The sequence below is a fragment of the Jaculus jaculus genome, chromosome 1, assembly GCF_020740685.1.
Source record: "Jaculus jaculus isolate mJacJac1 chromosome 1, mJacJac1.mat.Y.cur, whole genome shotgun sequence".
NCBI lineage: Eukaryota > Metazoa > Chordata > Mammalia > Rodentia > Dipodidae > Jaculus > Jaculus jaculus.
Window position 1 is genome coordinate 306633961 of NC_059102.1, and position 24382 is coordinate 306658342.

The window sequence follows — 24382 nt, forward strand, 5'->3', positions numbered from 1 at the left end:
GGATTCTCCATCCCTGGTAGTGATGGTGATAAGGAAACAACCCCCAAAGAAGCATTATTTGCAATTATACTAGCACTTCTCATTTTCTTCATACCACAGAGATTGCTTGACTTCACAATTTAATGTCCAGTGTCTTAAAAATGTTAGTCCTTGTATTTTCAAACATTGCTTATTGGTTGGTATTTGTTTCAGGTAAGAGTTTAAATATCAAATTCCTCTTACTCTATATATTAATTTCATGGTACTATTATAACAAAATACCTTACAGTAGCTAGCTTGAAACAAAAGTAATATACTCTTTCATCATTATGAAGATTCTAGGTCCAAAATGAAGATTATATCAGGGCCATGTTCTCTTGAGAGGTTCTGTAGAATTCTTTATTATCTCTTCCTCATTTTGGTCTCTCAGCCATCCTTGGTGCTTTCTGCCTTTGCCTTCACATTGCCTTCCTCTCACTAAATCTGACTGTTAAATCCTCCTTCTTCTATTCGAATTTCAGGATTTCATTGGATTAAAAGTTTGCTATAATCCGTTATAACTTCACCTTAGCTATTATAACTATAACGTGTGTATTTTAAAATAAAGACTAAATATAAAGTCCTGTTAAATTTTGGGTGAGCACTGTTCATTTGGATATATTTAGCATAGTTATAAGTGGAAGTATATTATATGCATTTTAAGCACAATCTTAAAATCTTTTCTTAACACTTTCTGTGGAAAATCAGCATGATATAGTAGTATGTATATGTGTGACCTTCATATTCTGGCCTTGAATTTTAATTTAGTTCTACTTCTTCCTGGGTGTGTAGTTAGGACAAGCTATTTAAATTATTTTCATTTAAGGTTTACTGTCTAAATTTTTTCTCAATTTTTATTAATATTTTCCATAAATATAAAAAATATCCCATGGTAATACCCTCCCTACCCCCCGCTAACCCTTTGAAATTCCATTCTTTATCATATCCCCTCCCCATCTCAATCAGTCTCTCTTTTATGTCATGATCTTTTCCTCCTCTTATGATGGGCTTGTGCAGGTAGTATCAGGCACGGTGAGGTCATGGTTATGCAGGCCATTTTGTGTCTGGAGGAGCATGTCGTAAGGAGTCCTACCCTTCCTTTGGCTCCTACATTCTTTCCACCACCTCTTCGGCATTAGACCCTGAACTTTGGAAGGTGTGATCGAGTTGTGGCTCAGTACTCCAGTCATTTCTTTCCAGCACTATGATACCTTCTGAGTCATCCCAAGGTCACTGCCATCTGAAAAGAGAAAATTCACTACCCAAAGTGAGAGTAGCATTAATATAAGGGTATAAATATTAAGAGAAGTGCTGGGCTGGAGAGATGGCTTAGTGGTTAAGCGGTTGCCTGTGAAGCCTAAGGACCCCGGTTCGAGGCTCGGTTCCCCAGGTCCCACGTTAGCCAGATGCACAAGGGGGCGCACGCGTCTGGAGTTCGTTTGCAGAGGCTGGAAGCCATGGCGCGCCCATTCTCTCTCTCTCCCGCTATCTGTCTTTCTCTCTGTGTCTGTCGCTCTCAAATAAATAAATAAATAAATAATTTTAAAAAAAAAAAGGCAGTTTGATAAGCATAGTATATACACTTATCTAGACATCAGCAGATGCTACACCCCTAGGGCTCATGACTACCCCTGTTTTAAGTTTTCAGTATCAGGGATTTATCTCCCCTCCCCCATTGGAGCGGGCCTCCAGTCCAATTGGAGGGCAGTTGGTTTCCACCATGACAGACATGCCACTATTGCACCCAATGGCTCATTTGGGCTGGCTGGCCAAATATAAGGCTTGCAGTGTCCACTGTTGAGTATCTTCACTGGTAGTATCGCTTTCTCCCATTGAACTACATGTAGAATGGCTTCTTCTAGCTTTTTGTCATCTGGTCTACATGGAGGAGGTTATCAGCTCAGTTCCAGCAGGATTTTTCAGTGGCATTGCAGCCCAAGTATATGGAGTCTTCAGCATTAGGGTCTTACCAGCAATTACTGGGAGGAAACCAAGGGCCTTGCAATGACCTATAATGTTTTGGGGACATCAGGGACCTCCCTGGCCAACAGCTCACTGGAGGTATCCCATCCCTGGCACTGATAATTTTCTAACAATGATCTATGGCTCCTGAGTGTTCCATTGTCTATATATATCATGACATATATATATATATATATATATATATATATATATATATATATATATATATATGCATATGCATGTTTGTATGTATGTATGTATGTATGTATGGCCTAGTACATACCTAGCATATAAGTATTTAATAAGTATGATTTACTTTCTTAAAAATTTACGAGGTAGATAATATTTAGGGATATAAAATGTAGAAATATATGTACATATATTTCTATCTTGTTTTCATTGAGGTTTCAAGGTTGCTTAAAAGAATATATTAAATGAGCCAGACATAGTGGTACATGCTTTTAATCCTAGCACTTGGGAGGCAGAGGTCGGAATATCGCCAGGGGTTTGAGGCCACCCTATGACTACATAGTGAATTCCAGGTTAGCCTGAGCTAGAGTGAAACCCTACCTTGAAAAAAAAAAAAAGAATATATTAAATGAGGGCTTGTGCTTGGTAGGTTTGCACCCACCTATTATTCCAGCTCCAAGAAAGCTGAGACAGAAAGACCATAAGATCAGAGTCAACCTGGGATACATAGAAATTGAGACTCTGTCTATAGGCTAGAAAATCATGAAGTGAAATGATAAAATAATAAGTAACATCAATATCCTATGTAGTTTTTACATGAAGAGATCTTTTTAAGTTTCATGCTAAAGTTTTCTATCAACCAAGGCACTTATTTGTTACAAAATTTTCATTATAGGAAGGAAAAAATGATGTGAATTTCATATGAGAACCCGAGTATTTTATTAATGAAATCTAAGAGTTTTACTTAGACCTAGTAGAGATTGACCTAAACTTTCATCTGACATAATAATTATATTTCTGAATTGCATATTGACTTTTCATACAGTGGCTAACAGAAGAAGGTTCAATATGAGAAATAAATTTTTTTAGCCTTAAGTGAATCAAATATTTCTCTAGCTGTGGCATATATTTTGGATTATAGTTCTTTTACCATAATAACCATGATTGTTGGAATTTTGGGATTTTTAAGTTTTGTTAAATGATATATTTACTTATTTTCCCTCTGTTTTTTATATTGCTTTCTGACTTTGACTGCTATTTGATATTATTAAACTATACTCCTTGTGGTTTGATTCAGGTGTCCTCATAAACTTAGATGTTCTGAATGCTTGGTTCACAGCTGGGAATTAACACCTTCTGGAGGCAGTGTGTTGTTGAGGGCGGGCTTATGGGTGTCATAGCCAGTTTCCTCTTGTCAGTGTTTGGCAAACTCTCCTGTTGTTATGGTCCACCTGATGTGGTCCAGGGGTTGATGTCCAACCTCTGCTCATGCTGTCATGTTTTCCTGCCATCATGGAGCTTCCCCTCGAGCCTGTAAGACAAAATAAACCTCTTTTCCCCACAAGCCACTCTTGTTTGGGTGATTTCTTCCAGCAATGCGAACCTGACTGCAGCACTTCTAAACAGCAAAAATCATTATTGTTGTTTACTCAGTGTCATTAGAATATGATTCTGTATATAAATTTTATCAGTCTGTTTAGCTATATATTTATGTGTATGTATGTAGTATCATGGGATATATATGTGTTTTTGCAGATGTATGTGCCCAGTTCACATGTGTGTAGAGTCCAGAGAAGGATTCAAGTGTCCTTTATCACTCACTCCTCTACCTTATTTCTTGAGGTGAACTCTTTCACTAAACTTGGAGCTTACTATGTTTTTGGTTAGAATGGCTAGCTAGAAAGTCCCAGCAATTATCCTTTCTCCACTCCCCATAGGTTACAGATATGCATGGCCACGTGCAGCCTTTTTATGTGGGTGCCTAAAACTGAACTCAGGTCCTCATGCTTGTGTAGCAAGTGCTCTTACCTGCTGAGCTTGCTATAACCAGTCCTGATCATATGTGTATGGGTGTGTGTATGTACATGGATATTAGTTATACTTATACCTCATTTTAAATTCTCAATTTCCTTGTTTAGTTTTTTTGGGTTTTTTGTTGTTGTTGTTGTTGTTTTTGAGGTAGGGTCTCACTCTAGTCCAGGTAGATCTGGAATTCACTATGCAGACTCAGGGTAACCTTGAACTCATGGCATTCTCCTACCTCTGCCTCCCGAGTGATGGATTAAAGGTGTATTCCACTATGACCAGAAGTTCTCAATATTTTTAATGAACAAATTATTAACCACTTAAAATTTTTAAAAGCATAATTCCTTTGTAGAACCATGTCTGTTTTCTTAGTGAATAGAAATGGTTTTTGTTGATTCAATGTGTCAATCATTTATTTCTTATGTATTTTGTTTTCTAGTTGCCCTTTACTTGCTTCTGAATCTTGCTGAGGATACTCGTACAGAACTGAAGATGAGGAACAAGAACATAGTCCACATGTTGGTGAAGGCTCTTGATCGAGACAATTTTGAGCTCCTTATTCTAGTTGTATCATTCTTAAAGAAACTCAGCATTTTTATGGAGAATAAAAATGATATGGTAATATTCAAACCTCCTCAAAATAGTTCACAATAGCCATTTTAAGTCTGATATTTTGATAAGTAAATATTTTCTGTACACACTAAGGTAATACTCTTTTGTAGTATCTAACCTATAGAAATAGACTCATAAGGAAATATATTTCAAAGTGTTAACATTCTAGAAAATTAAGAACATAAATTTTAAAATATAAAAATATTTTAATATCATAGAGTAGACCTTGCCATAGCAAATATAATACATAGAACATATTTTAAACTTAAAATTATACTTTAAGTTATACTGACCTTATTTTACATTAAAATATTTTTCCTTCCTCATCTTTTATTTTAATGTATTAAATATAGTTGAGTCCAAACTCTTCTTTGTCACCCACTATTCTGATTGGTTGTTACAGCCTGTTGATTCTGCTTATCTGTTTCCTAAAACTATCCTTCCTTTTGATTCCCATTGCCACTGAGCAGTTCAAGACTGCTTTTTTCCTACTGTCTTTATTTATGGTTTGAATTATTATGGGAAATTATTAATAACCTAGAATGTTTATTATTTGTATAGCCATCACACATTCTAGAATGTAAAGTATGTCCCATTAGTCAGATAGTAAACATTAGACTTGTATTTAATACAGCTACTAGTCATGTCATACTTAAGGACTAAATTTAATAATTTTCTAACAGTACAATGCCTTCTCAATTTAATAGCTAAAAAAAATGAATTTAGTGTTAATTAACATTTATAGTCAATTGAACTCTTGTTTGCCAGTCTTTATTATGTTGCTGTTTGAGAAATAACTTGAGCTTATAATACTTTTTCCTCTATAAAATATGTATAATACAGAAACATATGAACATATTAACTTTATTGGCAACTTCCATAAATATGGACAGCATAACCATGATCATAATCCCCTCTGCCTGCCCTCTTAACTCACCCAAATCACCCCCCACTGAAACCCTTCCTTACAACTAGTGTCTCTTCCATTTTGATTTCATCATTTTTCCCTCCTATTGTTTAAGTCTTCTGTAAGTAGTGTAGGCCACTGTGAGGCCATGAATATCAAAGCCACTTTTTGTCCAGATGACAGCACTGTAAACATTTCTCACTTTCCTTTGGCTTTTGCATTCTTTGTACCACCTCTTCCTCAATGGTCTCTGAGCCTTGGAAGGTGTGACAGAGATGTCTCACTTAGTAATGAATGCTCTTATTTCTTCTCAGCACTTTGGCCAGTTTTGAGTCACCTCACTGGTCACCACCACCTGAAAAGAAAAGCTTCTCTAACCAAAAGTGAACGTAGCATTAATATATGAATATAAACATAAGTGTTTAAAGAGCAGTCAGGTGGGCATATAGTATATGCATTAAGCCAGGCATCAGTAGCAGTTATCTCCATAGAGTTTATCACCTCCTCAGCCATAGGCTTTTGGCTAGGTTTTCAGTACCAGTCAGGAATTCCCTCATGGAGTGGGCCTCTAGTCCAATCCAAAAATACTGGGTTTTGCCAAAAACAGACATGCAACCATCGCACCAGTTGGTACATTTGAGAATATGAATTTTTCTTTTGATGCTGCTAGGGTCTGAACTCTGGGTCTCAGTCATGCTAGACAAGTGCTCTATAGCTGTGCTGCATTCCAGACCTAAAGATAATAAATACTTATTTGCTCTTTTCTCATATTATTATAAAGTCTTTGTCAGAGAGCCCAGAATGGATGACTCCTGCCTATAATCCCAGTACTGGAGCAGAAGCTCAATGGCCTGGACTGCAAAGCAAGGCTATCTCATAACAATAAGTCATCTTTGGTAGTATATTATAGTCAGTACACTACCTTGTTATTATCTTGACTCAGTACTTAGGAAGATTATAATTTTAGGTATTAGACATTACACTGCAGTGCACATATTTGTACATACATGTTTGTCTAATTTTCTTAGAGTAGATTTCTCAAAATAACATATTGAACCAATGGTCTTAAAGGCATAGTGACTCTTTATTTCTGTTTGTCCTTATGGTGACTACTTATTATTGCATTGGCTTCAGATACCCTAGTAAAGGCTAAATATATAGTATATCTGCTTATTGTTTTTGTTTCTTGTAAAGTCAAATGAAGAAAAAAGTATCGTATATTATATTGAATGTCATGGCATGCCCATTGAAAATCTGAAGTTGATTTATTATCAAATGCAATAAGTGCTTTAAATTATGATTCCTGAATATATGAAATCTTATTTTCTTTTATATTTCTGTTCTACTTCATCATTAATATATAATTATTGATATTTACTAAATACCCTATGTTGTGATTGAGTATTCTCTTTTTAAATATTTTATTTATTTATTTTTATTTGAAAGCAAGACAGAGAGACAGATAGAGAGCAAATGGGCATGCTAGGGCCTCCAGCCACTGCAAACAAACTGTACATGAATGCACCATTTTGTGCATCTGTGGGTCCTGGGGAATTGAACCTGGTCCATTGGCTTTGCAGGCAAGTACCTTAACTGTTAAGCTATCTCTGTAGCCCTATATATACTTATTTGTGAATCAAAGTACATTTAAGTAATGCCCTCTTTCATTGGTCATCCTGTTTTCTTAATGGAAGAAATGCTTTTCTATGTGATGGCATTTTGTAAAATCAAAACTTTTAGTACTTTACTATGCCATACAGATATGACAAGTATGTGACATTTAATGACTCTACCTAATTTTGCAGGTGAACTATCAGGGTCACAGACAAGCAATGTACTTAAAAAAAAAAAATCTCTAGATACTGAGCTTACATAGATTGTGGGGAATTGAACCCGGGTCCTTAGACTTTGCAGGCAAGTGCCTTAACCACTAGGCCATCTCTCTATCCCCAAGGAAAAAAAAATTTTTTTTTGGTTTTTTGAGGTAGAGTCTCACTCTAGCCCAGCCTGACCTGAATTTCACTATGTAGTCTCGGGGTAGCCTTGAACACACAGTGATCCTTCTACCTCTGCCTCCCGAGTGCTGGGATTAAAGGCATGTGCCACCATGCCCAGCTGCAAGAAAAAATTTTAATAATAGTCTTAAGATCTTTTTGATATAATGACCAATTAAAAAGGGAATCACTTAAATACACTTTTAATCCATAAAAATAGTAGCTACATATTGATGACAAACAAATTTGAATTTATAGAAACTACTAAATATGACCTTAATCTAAATATAACTGTTCTCCAACTTATAACAAGGGAAATATATTACTTAACCACACTCTAAGTATTTAAGAACATATATAGCATCTCGTCAGTATATTATATATGTATATTTTATATACATATATATATTATATATATCATATATAATTAATGTAATATGATGAAATGAATCATTAGATATGATTTTAAGAACAGAAAGGATATATACATTACATGGGTTGCTCATTCTCTTCCTAAGATTTGCGTTTTTTCCTACATTTTAGATACAGTCTTTTATCAGTCATATGTTTTTCAAATATTTTCTTTTCTTTTTTTTTGTTACATAAATTAACCAATTTATTGCAGGCCAGGGATGTCTCAAATGATAGGGCTTCTACTGGTCCTTCAGTTCCTTCAGTCTTCTGATGGCAGATTTGACTGTGACAGCAGAAGTTGTGTTGTAGGTCCAGGCCCTGCCGGCCACTGTTTTCATGCAGGAACCGCAATGCCAGATGCCTACAGCCCATCATTTCATCTTGGTTTTGCCACAGAAGGAGCAAGTGTACTTGGCGTGCTGGCTGATTTCAATTTTCTTCACCATCTTCCGGAGGGAGGCCCCATAGCGGTCCCGGCTGACAATGCCGACCTTCTTGGTGCGCTTGGCCATGTCGCCATGAGCCAAGCCAGACCACAGAGAGCAAATATTTTCTTTTCTATGGCTTTTCATTTTCCTATGAAGAGAAAAATTTTCATTTTATTTAATGTATTTATTTGAGAATGACAGACAAAGAGAGGAAGAGGCAGAGAGAGAGAGAGAGAGAGAGAGAAAGAATAGGTCCTCCAGGGCCTCCAGCCACTGCAAACAAATTCAAGACATGTGCGCCCCCTTATGCATCTGGCTAACATGGGTCCTGGGGAATCGAGCCTCAAACCGGGGTCCTTAGGCTTCACAGGCAAGCGCTTAACTGCTAAGCCATCTCTACAGCCCAAAGTTTTCAATTGTGATAAAGTCCAGAACACTAATGTTTTTAAGGGATTGTAGATTGGCACTGAATTAGGAAATCACTGTTTAGGTCAAGTTCACAAAGATTTCCCCCTATGTTGTTTTTTTTTTTTAAGAAGTTTTTGTAGAAGGAAGTTGTTTTAGCATGGTCCTTTCATTGTGAGTTAAGTTGGTATATGGTACAAAGTATGTATCAAGATTTTCCTTTGAATATGTATGTCCAGTTCAGTCTTGTTCCAGTACTTTTTGTTAAAAATATTTTTTTTCATTAAGTTGAGTCCTGATGATATTGAAATTGAGATTATACTTCTATGGAAAGAGAAAAGACCATGTATTGGTGGGTCTCCTTCTAGATGTTGTGTTCTGTTCTATTATTATATGTAAAAATGTCTTTCTTTTACCAGTGCCTCTTTCTTTTGATTACTGAAACTTTAAAATAAGTTTGGAATAAATCAGGCAATGTATGTCCTCTAATATTCTTTTTTAAAATTTGTTTTGGCTCTTCTCTTTTCTTGTCCCCTCCATGTACATTTTAGAATCAGGTTTTAATTTTGGTCATTCTGAAAGTTGGTTTATATGTAATGATGAGCTCTGTGTTATGGCTGGAGGCACAACTGTGTAGTGCACATAGAATTATGGAGGAAAAATAAGTGTTGATTTGTCAACCTAGCTTTTTAAAAATTTTATGTTATTTCTTGGCATTGAATGAAAGGAAAATTTATAGCAAGATCTCATTTATTAATATCACTTTTATGTGATCAGTGAAAGGTTGTAATAAAGATATGAAAATGGCAATATAAATAAATGTTTTAGATACCATATAAAAAATTAAAACCACATTTTCATAAATCCTTTTGTTATCCAAAATCTATGAACTTACATTAGAATGTCTCTCCTTTTAACCATTACTGTATGACTAAAAATCATGAGGTATGCTTACAGCCAAGTATTTCTTAAATATTTTATTTTTATTTATTAGAAAGAAGGGGGGCTAGAGGGATAGTTTGGTGGTTAGGCATTTGCCTGCAAAGCCAAAGGACCCAGTTTTGATTCCTCAGGACCCATGTTAGCCAGATGCACAAGGGGGTGTATGTGTCTGAAGTTTATTTGCAATGGCTGGATGTCCTGGCACACCCATTCTTTCTCTCTCTGTGTCTCTTTCCCTCTCTGTGTCTTTCTTTCACTGCAGAAAAAAATCCAGACGCATGCACCATGTGCATCTTGGCTACAGGGATTCTGGGGAGTTGAACCTGGGTCCTTGAGCTTTGCAGGCATGTATCTTAACTGCTAAGCTGTCTCTCTAGGCCCAACAGCCAAGATTTTTCATATTGCTACCTTAAAAAAAATCTTTTTTTTTCCTAGGTGGGGGTGGTTTGAGGTAGGGTCTCACTCTATCCCAGGCTGACCTGCAATACACTGTGTAGTCTCAGGGTAGCTTGAACTTGTGGCAATTTTTCTGCCTCTGCTTCCAGAATGCTGGGATTAAAACAGTGCACCACCACACTGGGCTAAAAAATCTTAACATAGGTTTTCCATTGCCAAACTTAAATGGAATCACCCTCTTTAATTTCTCACCATAACACCAAGTCTGTGCATATACTTTTATAATCTAGAGAAGTCAGCAGACTTTTTGGTTTAAATGGCTAGTTAGTATTTCAGGCTTTATAGATCATGTAGTCTGTTTTATCTCCTCAACTGTGCCACCAAACCACCATAAATTATCTTTAAACTAATATGCATGTCTCTCTTCCAGTAAACTCCAAACTAAAATTTGAATGCCATATAATGTTATGTAAATATTCTTCATTTGCTCATATTTTTCAACTTTTAAGCATTTAACTAGATAAGAGTCTGTCTTGTGTCTCAAATGAGACCTTGAACTTTGAACTTTTGAACAGGGTTGGATTAGTTATACTGAATACATTTTACAGCAAGATGTTTGTGAGGAGTGAAATGTGGTGCTTTGCATTAGGTGTCCCCATAAAATCATGTTTTTTGAATGCTTGGTCCCCACTCATGGCAACTTGAGAGGTGGACCTTGCTGGAGGCTATGTCTCTGTGTGTCACTGGGAGTGGACCTTGTTGGAGATGGTGTGTCACTGAGGGTGGATCTTGTCGGAGATGGTTTGTCACTTGGGGGTGGACCTTGAGGTTTCTAGCTTGCCAGTTAAGTTCACTCTCCTGCTGCTGCTTTCTACCTGCTATAGCAGAAGTGGTGACTAGCCTGTGCTTATACCATGCTTTCCCCTGCCATCATGAAGATTCCCCACAAGACTTTGCGCCAAAGTAAATTAAAAATGTAACTGGCTACAGTTATCTCTCACTGGCAGAATATTTAAGTTTGATCACCATAAATGGAAAAAAAAGAAAAAAGGAAAATTCAAAAGACATTCTTCTAAACTTTTGGGGAGTTTTTTTAAAAATGTTATTCATTTACTTATTTGCAGACAGAGAGAGAAGAAAGACAGAGAGAATGGATAAGCAAGGGCTTCTTCTCCTGCAAATGAACTCCAGATGCATGTGTTACTTTGTGCATCTGGCTTTATGTGGGTACTGGGGTATTAGACCTGGGTCATTAAGCTTTGCAGGCAAGCACCTTAATCTTTGAGCCATCTCTCTAGCCCTCAAAAGATATTCTTAATTTATGAGTTTTATTAAAACAAGTGGTGAGCCAGATCAGGCCCAATAGCCATAGTATACTGATTGCTATTCCAAAAGTCTTAACTATTATTTGTAGCCCAGCTTCTCTCCTGAATTTCATAAAATTTCCAAAGACCACCTCAAATTAAGCATGACAAAAATTAATTTTTATGCTCATTGTCCTCGATGTGTTTGTACTTTTACTAGTCTTAGTTAATAATGTCTACATCTTCTACATCCACTTTTTAAACGATGTAAATAAGGACCTAGAGATGTTATTCTTAAATGGACCTCATACAAAGTTTTTACTCAGCTAGTATCTGGGACCTTGGATTTAAAATTGCAAGAACACGGGCTGGAGAGATGGCTTAGCGGTTAAGCGCTTGCCTGTGAAGCCTAAGGACCCCGGTTCGAGGCTCGATTCCCCAGGTCCAGATGCACATGAGGGCGCATGCATCTGAAGTTCATTTGCAGTGGCTGGAGGCCCTGGCACGCCCATTCTCTCTCTCTTCTCTCCCTATCTGCCTCTTTCTCTGTCTGTCACTATTAAATAAATAAAAATAAAACAACAAAAAAAAATTACAAGAACACTTTGCTACCTATAAAATAACTTTGACATGGCAGAACATGACAAGCCTCTATAATCTGTCTAGGGGCCGTCTTTGAGCTTCTGCTGAGCCCTATATACTTATATTATAATCCAACCAAAGCATTTGTGACTCCTCAACAATCTCTGAAAGCCTGTTCACTGGCTTTTATTCTTCCAAACTGGATTGTCATTGCCTTTTTTTTAACCTAGAGAACAAATTTTACTCATTTTTTGAGACTGCCTTCATTTGAAGTGTTTTCTCCTAGGTAGTTAAAGAGCTACTTCCGCATTGCTTCCAGAACACTTTTATGCATTTAGTTCTCATCACATTACATACTCATTACTCAATTTATTTATCTACTCTTTCTTGATGGGGGGAGTCCTTGATGGCCAAGATGAAACCATTTTTGATCTATACATAGTAGATAAAGTTCACTTTTGCAGGGTTCTCAAAGATAAAATATAATTTTATGTCCAGTTGATACAGACAAATAAGAGAAGGAAGAGATGATGTGGGCATATGTAGAAGGTATGATGTGGGCATAATTTGGTTTCAGGCAACTTTATAGGTTGAATTGCAATTATAATAATTTATGATTACTGACAAAAAATACACATGCAAGTAACAAAGAAAAATAATTATATATAGCCTTATATCTTATTTTTCAATATAACCTCATTACATTTTATTATTTGACATAGGTGGAAATGGATATTGTTGAAAAACTGGTAAAAATGATACCTTGTGAGCATGAAGATTTGCTGAATATCACGCTCCGGCTTTTGTTAAACTTGTCATTTGACACAGGACTGAGGAATAAGATGGTACAAGTTGGACTTCTCCCAAAACTCACTGCACTCCTAGGTATGCTTTTTCAAAGCTATAGTATTTATTGGAGTTTACAGCATCATTGGAAAACTGAGCTTTGTGTTGAAAAGCCTTCTGAACAAAAAACATTCTTTATATGCTCTCGATTATAAACTGAATAGGAAAAAATAAGCAGAATGACTGAAAAATGACTTGTGCCAGGATTTTTTTGTTATTAGGGAATGAAACAAGATAGGAATGTTTAACCCTTGGACTTTATTACCCTGTAGTAAACCAAAATGAAATTGTATAAATACTAGGATAGAGGCAAAAAGGAAAACATTCTCTTTAGCATGTCTTAAGGATCAGATATCATTTAGGTTCTCATATTCTCAAATACTTTGAAAATGCTCATATATTTTAAAAAACATCTTGTCACTAAGTAAAGGGGATATTTTTGCATACTAAGAGGTAGAATATTGGAGGATTGTGGTATTTTGAATACTTAAGAATTTGAGTTATTTTGTTTTAGCAGCTAATAAGATATTTGGAGAAAGATAGTTTCAGGAGTTCATATTTCTATGCTTTCAGCATGTTGCCATTCATAGCATAGCCTTCAATACCTGTGCAATCTACCTAGTCTTTCTGTATGGTCTCCTCTCACTCCATAACATATTAGGATGCTGTGACCATGTGGAAACACTCACACTCCTGAGCTGTCTCGTTTATGTCTAAGTGCCTGACTACTATGTTTTTCCTCCACCTGCAAAGTCATTACCTTCCTAACTAGAAAAAAAAAAGATTCTAATTCATCTTTTGACACATTCTTTCTTTGTTTCAGTGGTTCAATTTCACTCTTGATTCAAATATTGCACAATAAAGTTCGTATTAGAAAATAGTCTATTGAAGTTTCAGAATTGCTTTGGAAAATAAAGGGACTGTAGACATCTAGTAAGGAAAAAAGAAAAACTTTATAAGGAATATTGATTAGTCTTGATTTTAATGCATGTAATGATTTGTATAAACCTGTCATAATTATAATCAGACATGAGGTGAGAGTCAGCCTATGCAAGTAAGTTACCATCATTATCCTGAGGGAGTTCATATGATATCAATCCCATTGCTTTGTTCACATGCCAGTTACCTATTTTGTGAAATACTTGCTTTTTCGTGTAATGTATGATGAAGCAAGTAACTTAGAAGACATTTTTGAGAAATTTTTTATACAATAACATTTGTTAACCAAGTCATAAATTTTAGGATGTGTCCTAAGATTCAATGCATAGACTGATATATCTTTCATCTAGAGCTTAATTTCTGTTTAGTTCTAACCATGTGACCTTGGGCAAGCTATCCAAACTCTTTGTTACTCAGTTTTTTTCTTTTCTTAAAATGAGAATAATTGTTTTTGAGTGGGGGGGGGGGGTTTCAGGTACAGTTTCACTGTGGCCCAGACTGAACTAGAATTTATTACGTAGTCTCAGGGTGGCCTCAAACTCACGGCAATCCTCCTACCTCTGCCTCCTGAGTGCTGTGATTAAAGGTGTGTGCCATCATGCCCAGCTCTAAATGAGGATTTTTCAATTTTTTTTTAAAGGTTGAGGAGATGGCTTAGCAGTTAAGGTGCTCACCTGCAAAGCCTAAGAACTCATATTCAAATCTCCAAGTTCCACGTAAGCCAGATTCACTGTTTCACAAGTGTACAGTGGCACACATGTGCACAAGGGGGCACACATGTCTGGAGTTAGTTTGCAGCAGCTGAAGACCCTGGTTTGCCCATTCTTTCTCCGCCCCAGATAATTTTTTTTTAAATGAGGGTAATGACAGTAATATACAGAAAATGCTTAGAGTAGTATAAAACATATAGTTTTCTTAATAAATGCAAGCTATTACTATTTTTATTCTTAACATAATCATTGTCATTTAATATGAAATATGACTTCTCTAAGTGTACTGATTCATCTTTCTGTGTAAATATGATTCTTAGAGATACTAATTTTTGGCGGGAAAATTATGTAGCTTTATTTTTACTTTCTTGAGTATGCAGTTCAATTTAATTAAGCTGTTGGTAACCAACAAAACACAATGTCAAGCACTATAAGGAAGTTTTTGAGCCTATTGAGATTGTGTTTTCTTTTCTTTTTTTTTTTTTTTTTGGACAGGGGGATGGCATAGTGATTAAAGGTGTTTGCTTGCAAAGCCTATTGCCTGTTGACAGGTTTTTTTTTAATTCTTGTATTGTTTTTTAATAGATAAAATATGCCATTTGAAATAGACATGGAAAATTTACTTCTTTTAACAGTGTTATTTACAAAAGGATAAACACACACTGAGAATTTCTGATAAACCAGCATTGCCTTAGAAGTAGATAAAGCTATCCCATATTATGTAGGAAATAGTGAGAACTGGTCTTGCAAAACTGAAGTTAAGCTGGGAGATGGCTTAGTGCTTGCCAAGAAAGCATGAGGGCCTCAGTTTGATCTCCAGCATCCACATTAAAAAACCAGGCATGGCCACATACACCTATAACCCCAGTCCTGTGGGTGGAAGGGATCAGTCTGGTCAGTCTGGCTAAATAAAAAGCTCCTCTGGGTTCCATGAGAACTTTCTCTTAATGAAGCAATATAGAAGGGCTACAGAGGGAGAACACTAGATGCTGTCCTCTGGCCTCCTGCCGTATGTGTGCACAGGATGTGCATCTGTACCCACACATTATACACTACATACACCACATCAAAAAATTATTGCAGAAGTAGAATCTAGGTTTAATGCTGATGATGGGAATCATAGGTTTTTGATGAGTGTGTTTTAATTGCCACTATTAATAATAATATGTCAGTATTACTCAAAGGATGCACTAAAACTGATCTAAAGGTGTAGCAAGTACCTGATGATATAGGCACAACAAGAAGCAAAGGCAAACTCAACTAGAGCAGAAGTAGTATGTCAAGTATGAAGTAAAAGGAAAAGATATGGATAATGATAGAAAGAAAAAAAAGTCTTAAAATCAGGGACTTTTATTATCCTACTGTCAGAAAGAGAAAAAGGGAAGTATGAAGGAAAAAGTCAGTGTTTAGTCTGAGACATCCTAGAGATGGCTTGGGCAAAGATATTCAGGGATTGGAAAGATAGCTCAGCAGTTCAGGGTGCTTGCTGGTTTACAAAGCCTGCCAGCCCTTGTTCAATTTCCACACTTCTCCATGTAAGACAGAAGCAAAAAATGACTAAGGAATGTGGCATGCCTTAGAGGCCTCAGTATACACATACAAATAAAACACACACACACACACACACACACACACACACACACACGTGTGCATGTAAATAAATAGCTTTAATCTTTTTTAAATACTAAGAAATTACTAATAGGGGAGTAAAAGACAAAAATCACTAAAGGTGATATAACAGAAATATGCTTATCAATAAACAAAGGCAGAAAGTGTATCAGCTGTAGACTTCATTAGAAGTGATGGTGATTTTGAATTCTTTAGGTAATCGAGAAATAAGAAGACATGTTGGGTAAGGAATATGAGTGAAAACCTTTTTACCTTCTTTTGAGTCAGTTTTTAAGTATTTGCTTTATCATTTTCTCTAACACATTACGTATTCCTAGGATTTAAAAGCAAAATTATTCTGACATTTATGGTTGTATTTAATGAGTTCTTGGATTATAATTCTTTGGTAAATAAAATGGATAATTGGCAAAATAACTTTACATATGAAAATGTACACAAATGTTTTCGGGTAAAATAAACAATATATTTCAAAAAAATGTTGTGAGGCTATTAAAATCAAAGAAGAAGTTGACCATAGCTCTACCCTCGCTGTGTAGGGAATCAACCCTCACTCATAAACTCATGACAGCTTGTCATGTGAGGACTGGTAAGTGTGCTCAGATCACCCCTATATAGACAAGGAGTCATACCTGTTGTTATTCACAGTTACTGATTTTCGGTGTGAACAGTCACTTCTTTCAAATGTCCCATTTTTGTTGTTGTTGTTTAACAACTTTCTTCAGTTCCTTCTTTATATTGTGCATATAAGTGATGATGCAGTGGTAGTCATACAAAAAGCAAAAGAGATGATAAGTAGAAGAGATTTAAATATTGTACAGAAATGTATCTTTGACTTCTATAAAATACTTCAAAATCTTAACAACATACATACTTATTCTTTAGCATATCTGTAAGTTTTTATCAGTTTACTTATCTGTATTTGTGACTTTGCCTTCCTTCAGTACTGTAAATGCTGTGCTGCTATCTCCTACTAAAGTTCTGAGAAGTCTGATGTCAGGATGGGACATCTTCATGTATTATTTGTTTTTTTCCCCTTACTGCTTTGAAAAACATCTCTTTGTATTTAACCTTTGAGGCCTTGATTACATGTTTTAGATCTTATTGATTGAGATGAATCTGATTTATGACCTTTGATCTTTCTGTATATGGCTATTAGTGTTTGTTTCTAGATTCAGATCTCCAGCATCCACATTTCCTATTTTTACCTTTGGCATTCTCAAGTTCATCTGCAACCTCATTTCCCTTATAATTACTTTTAAAGCTGATTGATAGAACTTGTGAACCTTCTTCACTTCAATTTCTTGTTTAATTTTCTACTTTGAAATAGCTTGTCTTTGAACTTTATTTAGCATTTACTTTTTTATCATATTTTTTAAATCTCATTTGGTATGCTTTTCAGCTCCAGGACTTCTGTTTGATTTTGTTTTATGCACCTCAAGTCCTTTGTTAAGTTTCCATGATAAGATATTGCTGTCTTTCACTGTATTTTCAAAAACACGTATTTGAAATTCTCTTAAGAGTTCATTTATCAATTGCTCCATTTCTGGAGCACTACTTTGTGTTTTTGATGATGTCATGGTTCTCTGAAATTTCTCTATATTGGTTGGAATTCAACAGTTATCTGTGTCTTCAAAATTAGATATTCCATTCCTTGTAGTCTGTCTTTGTGTCTTTCTAGGATTACTAATCTATAGGTTTATTTTTCTTTCAGCCCATAGTCACTATTGGTGGGTCACCCCTAGATGGCACCCTAAGTCTGCATGAGCCCTCAGTCCACACCTACTGAGCTATCACTGTTTTGCTATAATGGAAGCTCAGGCCTTATCCCAAGTAAGGACCTGATACATTGTTTCAGATGGCCTGCATGAGTACTTTAAAGTTCTTCCTCACTGGCCTTTGTTCAGGCCCTGAGGGATTATACTAAAGCATCTACTGGTAATCCCTATTGTTCCTAAAATCCAAGATGACTGCATGGTTTGAGCAATGACTAGATTCTAAGATTTTTATCCTGCTTTTAGTTACCTTGTAGGCCAAGTGAGGAGTCAATGCTTTTTAGCAAGGGCAGCTTCTAGAGTATCTGCTATATTGTGTATATGTTATTATCCTCATTTATTCGTGTTTGAAAATCTGATGACCATTCATAAATAGTAATACTATGCTCAAGAATTTTCATTTGCTGAATAATTTTTAATTAAATATTTATTTATTTATTTATCTATTAGAGAGAGAGAGAGAGAGAGAGAGAATAGGTACACCAGGGCTTCAACCACTGCAAACAAATTCCATACACATGCACCACCTGTATATCTGGCTTACATGAGTGCCAGGGAATTGAATCTGAGCCCTTAGGCTTCGCAGGCAAGCACTGTAAACTGCTCAGCCATCTCTCCAGCCCTTTATTTGTTTATGTGGGGAGGGGGTTGCCACAGACATATGTGGAGGTCAGCTTTAAGGTATCTATGTTCCACCTTTAAGAAGGATTCTTGCTGCTATGATCTAACTGCTTGACTGCAAAGGAACGTCAGACTTGCTGACCTATAGCTTCAGATTCTCCTGGCTCCACCTCCATTTGCCATGGGCTCATTGGGATCACCAGTACACATGTCATTTTGCATGCAACATTACAAATAAGCTAGGAAATTGAACACCAGGCCATCAGGCTTTGCAAATAAGTTATCTCTCCAGTACCTGTTGTTTTAATGTATATATACAGTTTTTTTTTCCCTCCCCATCATCCTTGGCTGTCACTTCTCATTTCTTTATACCAGAAGCATTTACATAGCAACAATTTTTCTCTTCTCTAATAGTATATGGTTTCTTATCTCCTGAGGTCTTAGAAACTGACAACTGAACTTACTTGAATTGTATGCTTTTAAAAAAAATTAAAAATATTTCTTTATTTATGTATTTATTTATTGGAGGGTAGGAGAGAAAGAGACATACAAAGAGAGCGAATGGGCACACTAGAGCCTCTAACCGCTGCAAATGAACTCCAGGTGCATATACACCCTTGTGCATGTAGTTTACATGAGTACTAGGGAATTGAACCTAGGTCCTTAGGCTTCACAGCAAGCGCCTTAACTACTAAGCCAACACACCAGCCCCAAAATGAATTGTTAATAAATGTCTCAAGGGTTTTCTTTCTAATTACGTTTTCTGTAAGCAGCTTATATTTCTTTTGTCTGTGAAGAAACCTATTTTGCTTCATTATTATTCTCTGACGTATTTAAAGAAATTGTTATTCATTTCTACTCTTCTATTTGGTATTTACATGAAATATATAGATAATTCAATCATTAACTCCTAAATCTCTCAGTTGAGTATTTCAGTGATACATTTAACATTTTTGATATTTGGCCACTTTATTAGTTACTGTCTCATTGCTCTGAACAAATGTCTGACCCAGAAGCAACCTGGGGGAAGAGTTCAGAGGGCATAGTCCATCAGTGTAGAAAGCATAGCAGGAGCTGGAAATCAGCATTTTGTCAGCAGGGAGGAACAGAGCGGTGAACGCTGCTGCTCAGCTAGCTTGGTCCTTTTTATAGGCTAGGACTCCCACCCATGAATGCTGCCCACCCACAGTTCAGATGGGTCTTCCCACCTCAGTTAATTTAACCCAGAAAATCATTAACAGACATGCCAAGAAAATTGTTTCCATTGTAATTGTGAATATTGTCAAGTTAAAAACCACAGAGGAACCACCACAGATGTTTATGTAAAAGATATAGTAAGATACAGTAAGGACGTGTTTTTAAGGATATGGATGAATTCATCTTTAGCAGTGCTTTTTATGCATGTTTAGCCCCAGTCCATAGTGAGATATGTATTTCAATCCACCATCATTCATATGTGAGATATGTGTATGCATATGTATGCATGCATTTGTATAAATGTGGTGTACATCTATATGTATATGATATATGAAGCATTTAATGTATGTGATAAAAAATATTCACAAAGCATTATCTTCTGTATATATGCAGTACATATTTTTTCACTATTACTCGTTTTTATTCAAATTAATTTATACTAATTATTTTAAAATATCCTCTAGTTGGTTTAAAGTTGGAACTGGAGGAAGTAATTAAGCTTCATAACTTCAAAATACCACTATTAATGCTGGATCTTTGATTTTAAGGTGATTTTTAAACATATTTAATTAATTTATTTATTTGAGAGAGAAAAAGAAGCAGAGAGAGAGAGAGAGAGAGAAAGAATGGGCATGGCAGGGCCTCCAGCCACTGCAAAGGAACTCCAGATGCATGTACCTCCTCATGCATCTGTCTTAACGTGGGTCCTGGAGAATTGAACTGAGATCATTTGGCTTTGCAGGCAGACACTTTAACTGCTTAGCCATCTCTCCAGACCTTAAAGTGATTTTTTTAATGTGCTATCTAATTGTTCCAAGAGTGAAAACTAGAAAGCTTTTTGGTTTTTAGCACGTCTTTGGAGCATTCCTTATTGAAATTGCCAGAAGTGATGTTTTGTTCTAGGAGAAGTGCTATCAGTTTTAAATGGGTTTTCTTTTTTTTTTTTTAATTTTTTTTGTTTATTTTTTATTTATTTATTTGACAGTGACAGAGAAAGAGGCAGAGAGAGAGAGAGGAGAGTGGGCACGCCAGGGCTTCTAGCCACTGCAAATGAACTCCAGATGCGTGCGCCCCTTGTGCATCTGGCTAACGTGGGTCCTGGAGAATCAAGCCTCGAACTGGGGTCTTTAGGCTTCACAGGCAAGCGTTTAACCGCTAAGCCATCTCTCCAGCCCTGGTTTTCTTTATTATTATTTGGGGGCCTTATTTTTGAAAATTTGCTTAAGAGTTAATAACAGGTTACTTTAACTAGAGTACAGTGAATTGTAATATTAGGGCTCTAATAAATCTGTACAATATGAACAAATTAATCTGTTTCCTGAAGCATGTAATTAGTACATTGTGACCCCTGCTGTTGTAAGTTTGATATTAATTGGAAATGACATTTTTCAAAGTTTAGTTGAGAAATAAACTGAAAAATATATACAATTATGAAATGTTTTATAATTTGAATAATTACTAAAGACGGGGGAGAAATCATATTGAATCTCAGTTCTTTTACTCGGTTCTCAGTGTGGCTTTGAAAGAACCAAAAATAATAATAATTATTACTATTATTATTATTATTATTTTTGGTTTTTCAAGGTAGGGTCTTACTCCAGTCCAGTCTGACCTGGAATTCACTATGGAGTCTCAGGGTGGCCTCGAACTCACAGCAATCCTCCTACCTCTGCCTCCCGAGTGCTGGGATTAAAGGCGTGCACCACCACGCCCGGCCAAAAATTATTTTGATATGATCTTATATAACATTTTTCATTTTGGAATTTTGAAGTTAGCATTTTCTTTTGCAACGAAGGACACATGAAGGAATTGATAAGGAATGTTAAAATCATTGAATTATTTCATGTATCCTGAAACTGGTTTGTTTGAATAGTTTTGACCTTCTTCTAAGCTTAAAAAAAAGAAGGCTATATTTCTCAAATGGTTTCAATTTTTTTTTTTAGTTTCATGGGAAATCTTCTATCTGTGTATTCTTTTGTATTAACTATCATCAAATTTATTTTTTCTTATTTCATTTCTATGTTATTTTCTTAAGGGTCCTGAACTTATTTCTGCTTAGTTCAGTCCCAGTTGTCAATCTCTCCAGTTCTGTCATCAACATATTTTTACACATGGTTTCTCATGTCTGGTAACTTTTTACATAACCATCTGGAGAAGTGTCAGAGGCTTTGCTTTCAGTAAGGGTGATTATATGCAAATTAACTTAGACTTGCAAAGTTTGGCTTCACTTACACTTTTTCAGGCTTTATATGGTGTTAACTTTCTAAAAATGTTTTAAGATTTTTATGGAGGCTCATGTAACAATCAAATTATCAAAAAAAAAAAAATTCTCTTGTCAAAAATCCTTAAGTCATTTGACCTCCATGTGTCTCCCGAATGCTTCCTCATGTCAGAGTGTCCTACACTGGAAAGTGGCACAGAAATTTGTTGTCATAGTGGATTCTTCAGGATCCTGGAGAATGTACCAATACTGTACAAAGAAATCCAGAAAATATTGTGTAGGCTTTTGTCTGATATAATAGGCAAATCTTTGTTACACTTCTGAGTTGCTTTTCCTTGGATGTTTCATGAGCTGATGATTATTTGATGTTTGTAGAGTTTGTAGATGACATTAGCACAGAAGCAAGCATAAATTAACAATTAAACTTTGTCTTTTTAAAAATACTATATAGATATAGATATAGATATAGATATAGATATAGATATATATTAGTTACAGGCATACTCAGTGTGTAAACATCCCATGTTGGTGCCATCCTTACCTTCATCCCTGTCCCCCCTCTGAAAGGACCCTCGTTGATGAGGATGCCAGTTATTTCCATGGGAATTGTAAGTCATGCATTGGGGGGCAGCCATCAGTTATGGGGAAGAGGCAATGTCTCTGTGTGTAATTTCCCAACTTGTGGCCCTAAAAATCTTTCTGCCCCCTCTTCCACAAATTTCCTTGAGCCATGTTGGGTTTGTTTTAGGTCTACTTCAGTGATGGGCTCTTGGGAGTCTCTGTGTTTCTGGATCTCTGATTTGGTAGGAGTTGAGTGTCCTCTGTGTTCATCTCCTTCACCTTTGTGCTGATATCAGGTTCACCAAGAAAGCAGGTCTTGCTTATTTCCCCAAGTACACTATTGTTTCAGCTGGGGCTCTGGTAAAGTGTAGTAGGATGATTCTCTCCTTGGGTTCTGCATGTATCTGAAAGAGAAGCAGATTCTCCAACATAGAGTGAAGTCAGCACTGGTTAAATGGAATAACCATTGTTGGTTTAGAGAGAATTTAGTAGGTGTGAGCCCTCTTGCAGCCCAAGATTGGTGGAAGCTTGATATTGGAATGTGAACTTGTTATTTGGATATGATTCTGACATGTTTTCCAATTCTAGCTGTGAGTTCCTTTCTATCGAGTGGATCTGTTAGCCAATCTAAGAGTACCATGGCTTTGTGCCACTATTGCACTTGGGTGAGCATCACATCAGGTTGTTTGCTGCTGAGTAGCTTAGACCTCGAGTTTCTTGGACACATGTTGGACATTTTCCCCTAGTAGCCCATGGAGCACCTTCTGGCACTGGATGAGCTAACTGTCTGGGATCTGGCTCTCTTCCAGAAACCAGCCAGGTTTCTCCATGTTCTGTACTGACAGTATATGGTATCTTTGGCAGTAGGGGCTTTCCATTAACCTTTGGTGGGTAATCAAGTGTTATGATAGAAGTCTGTCTTCTTTTGGGAAACCTTGTCAGAAGGGTTTATCATGATATTAGCTCTTTTGTAGACAGCTTAAACATCTTACAATGCACAAAGCACTGTTTTCAAAATGTGTATTTAATATAATAACTATAAGCCTGTCAGATCTCACAGTTATATTCTTTTGGACAGTGATGAGTTTATTGTGATGTTGTGAGACATATTTTAAATTGAGCAGTATTCTGAGTTTCAGCATCAGCTCTTAAGATAATAACTTAATTTTCAAAGGAAGAGAAGTTCAAGTAAATATATATATGTTCTAAGATATCCACATCTCATCTTAAATGTACAAATCTTTGCATTTGTTAAAACAAAAATAGACCAGATACAGCCAGCCTAACATGTAAGCAGCTCAGGTAGTACTTGTGAATTAGAAACACCACTTCTTTCCAGAGTCTCTGCTTTATAAGTCTTCCTCATCACCCATGTGGTGAGAGTAATGACTAGTTAAAGCACCAAGGTCTTGAAGAGCTTTTGTTCATATTGAGTTTATTTTTTTAAATATTGCTTATTCTTAAAGAACAAAATAAGCCTCCCATATTACTATATTTCTAAACAATATTGCCCAAAAAATGGAGTGACACTATTTATTCAGATCTCTGTAAAATCAGTCAACCTTACTAGACAACAGCTAACTCTTACACCTCCTTAAAAATTTGTTGTGATCTTATGTAACTCATCTTACAACTTTTAAGAGAATGAGAGCTTTAAAAAACAGAAAATAGGGCTGGAGAGATGGCTTAGCGGTTAAGCGCTTGCCTGTGAAGCCTAAGGACCGCAGTTCGAGGCTCGGTTCCCCAGGTCCCACGTTAGCCAGATGCACAAGGGGGCGCACTCGTCTGGAGTTCGTTTGCAGAGGCTGGAAGCCCTGGCGCACCCATTCTCTCTCTCCCCCTCTATCTGTCTTTCTCTCTGTGTCTGTCACTCTCAAATAAATAAATAAATAAATAAATAAATAAATAAATAAATAAATAAATAAAT

General features: G+C 36.2%; 1 protein-coding gene and 1 pseudogene across 2 annotated transcripts in view; one reads left to right on the forward strand and one right to left on the reverse strand.

Moving 5' to 3' along the window:
- The window catches only part of Kifap3 (kinesin associated protein 3), a 143593-nt gene that overhangs the window by 35930 nt on the left and 83281 nt on the right, over positions 1–24382 (forward strand). For both annotated transcript variants that reach the window (XM_045147576.1, XM_004658798.3), the window contains exons 9-10: positions 4415–4593; positions 12682–12844. In XM_045147576.1, the coding sequence (XP_045003511.1) occupies positions 4415–4593; positions 12682–12844 (342 nt within the window). The remainder of the gene's footprint in view (positions 1–4414; positions 4594–12681; positions 12845–24382) is intronic.
- On the reverse strand, positions 8138–8414 carry LOC101610620 (annotated as a pseudogene).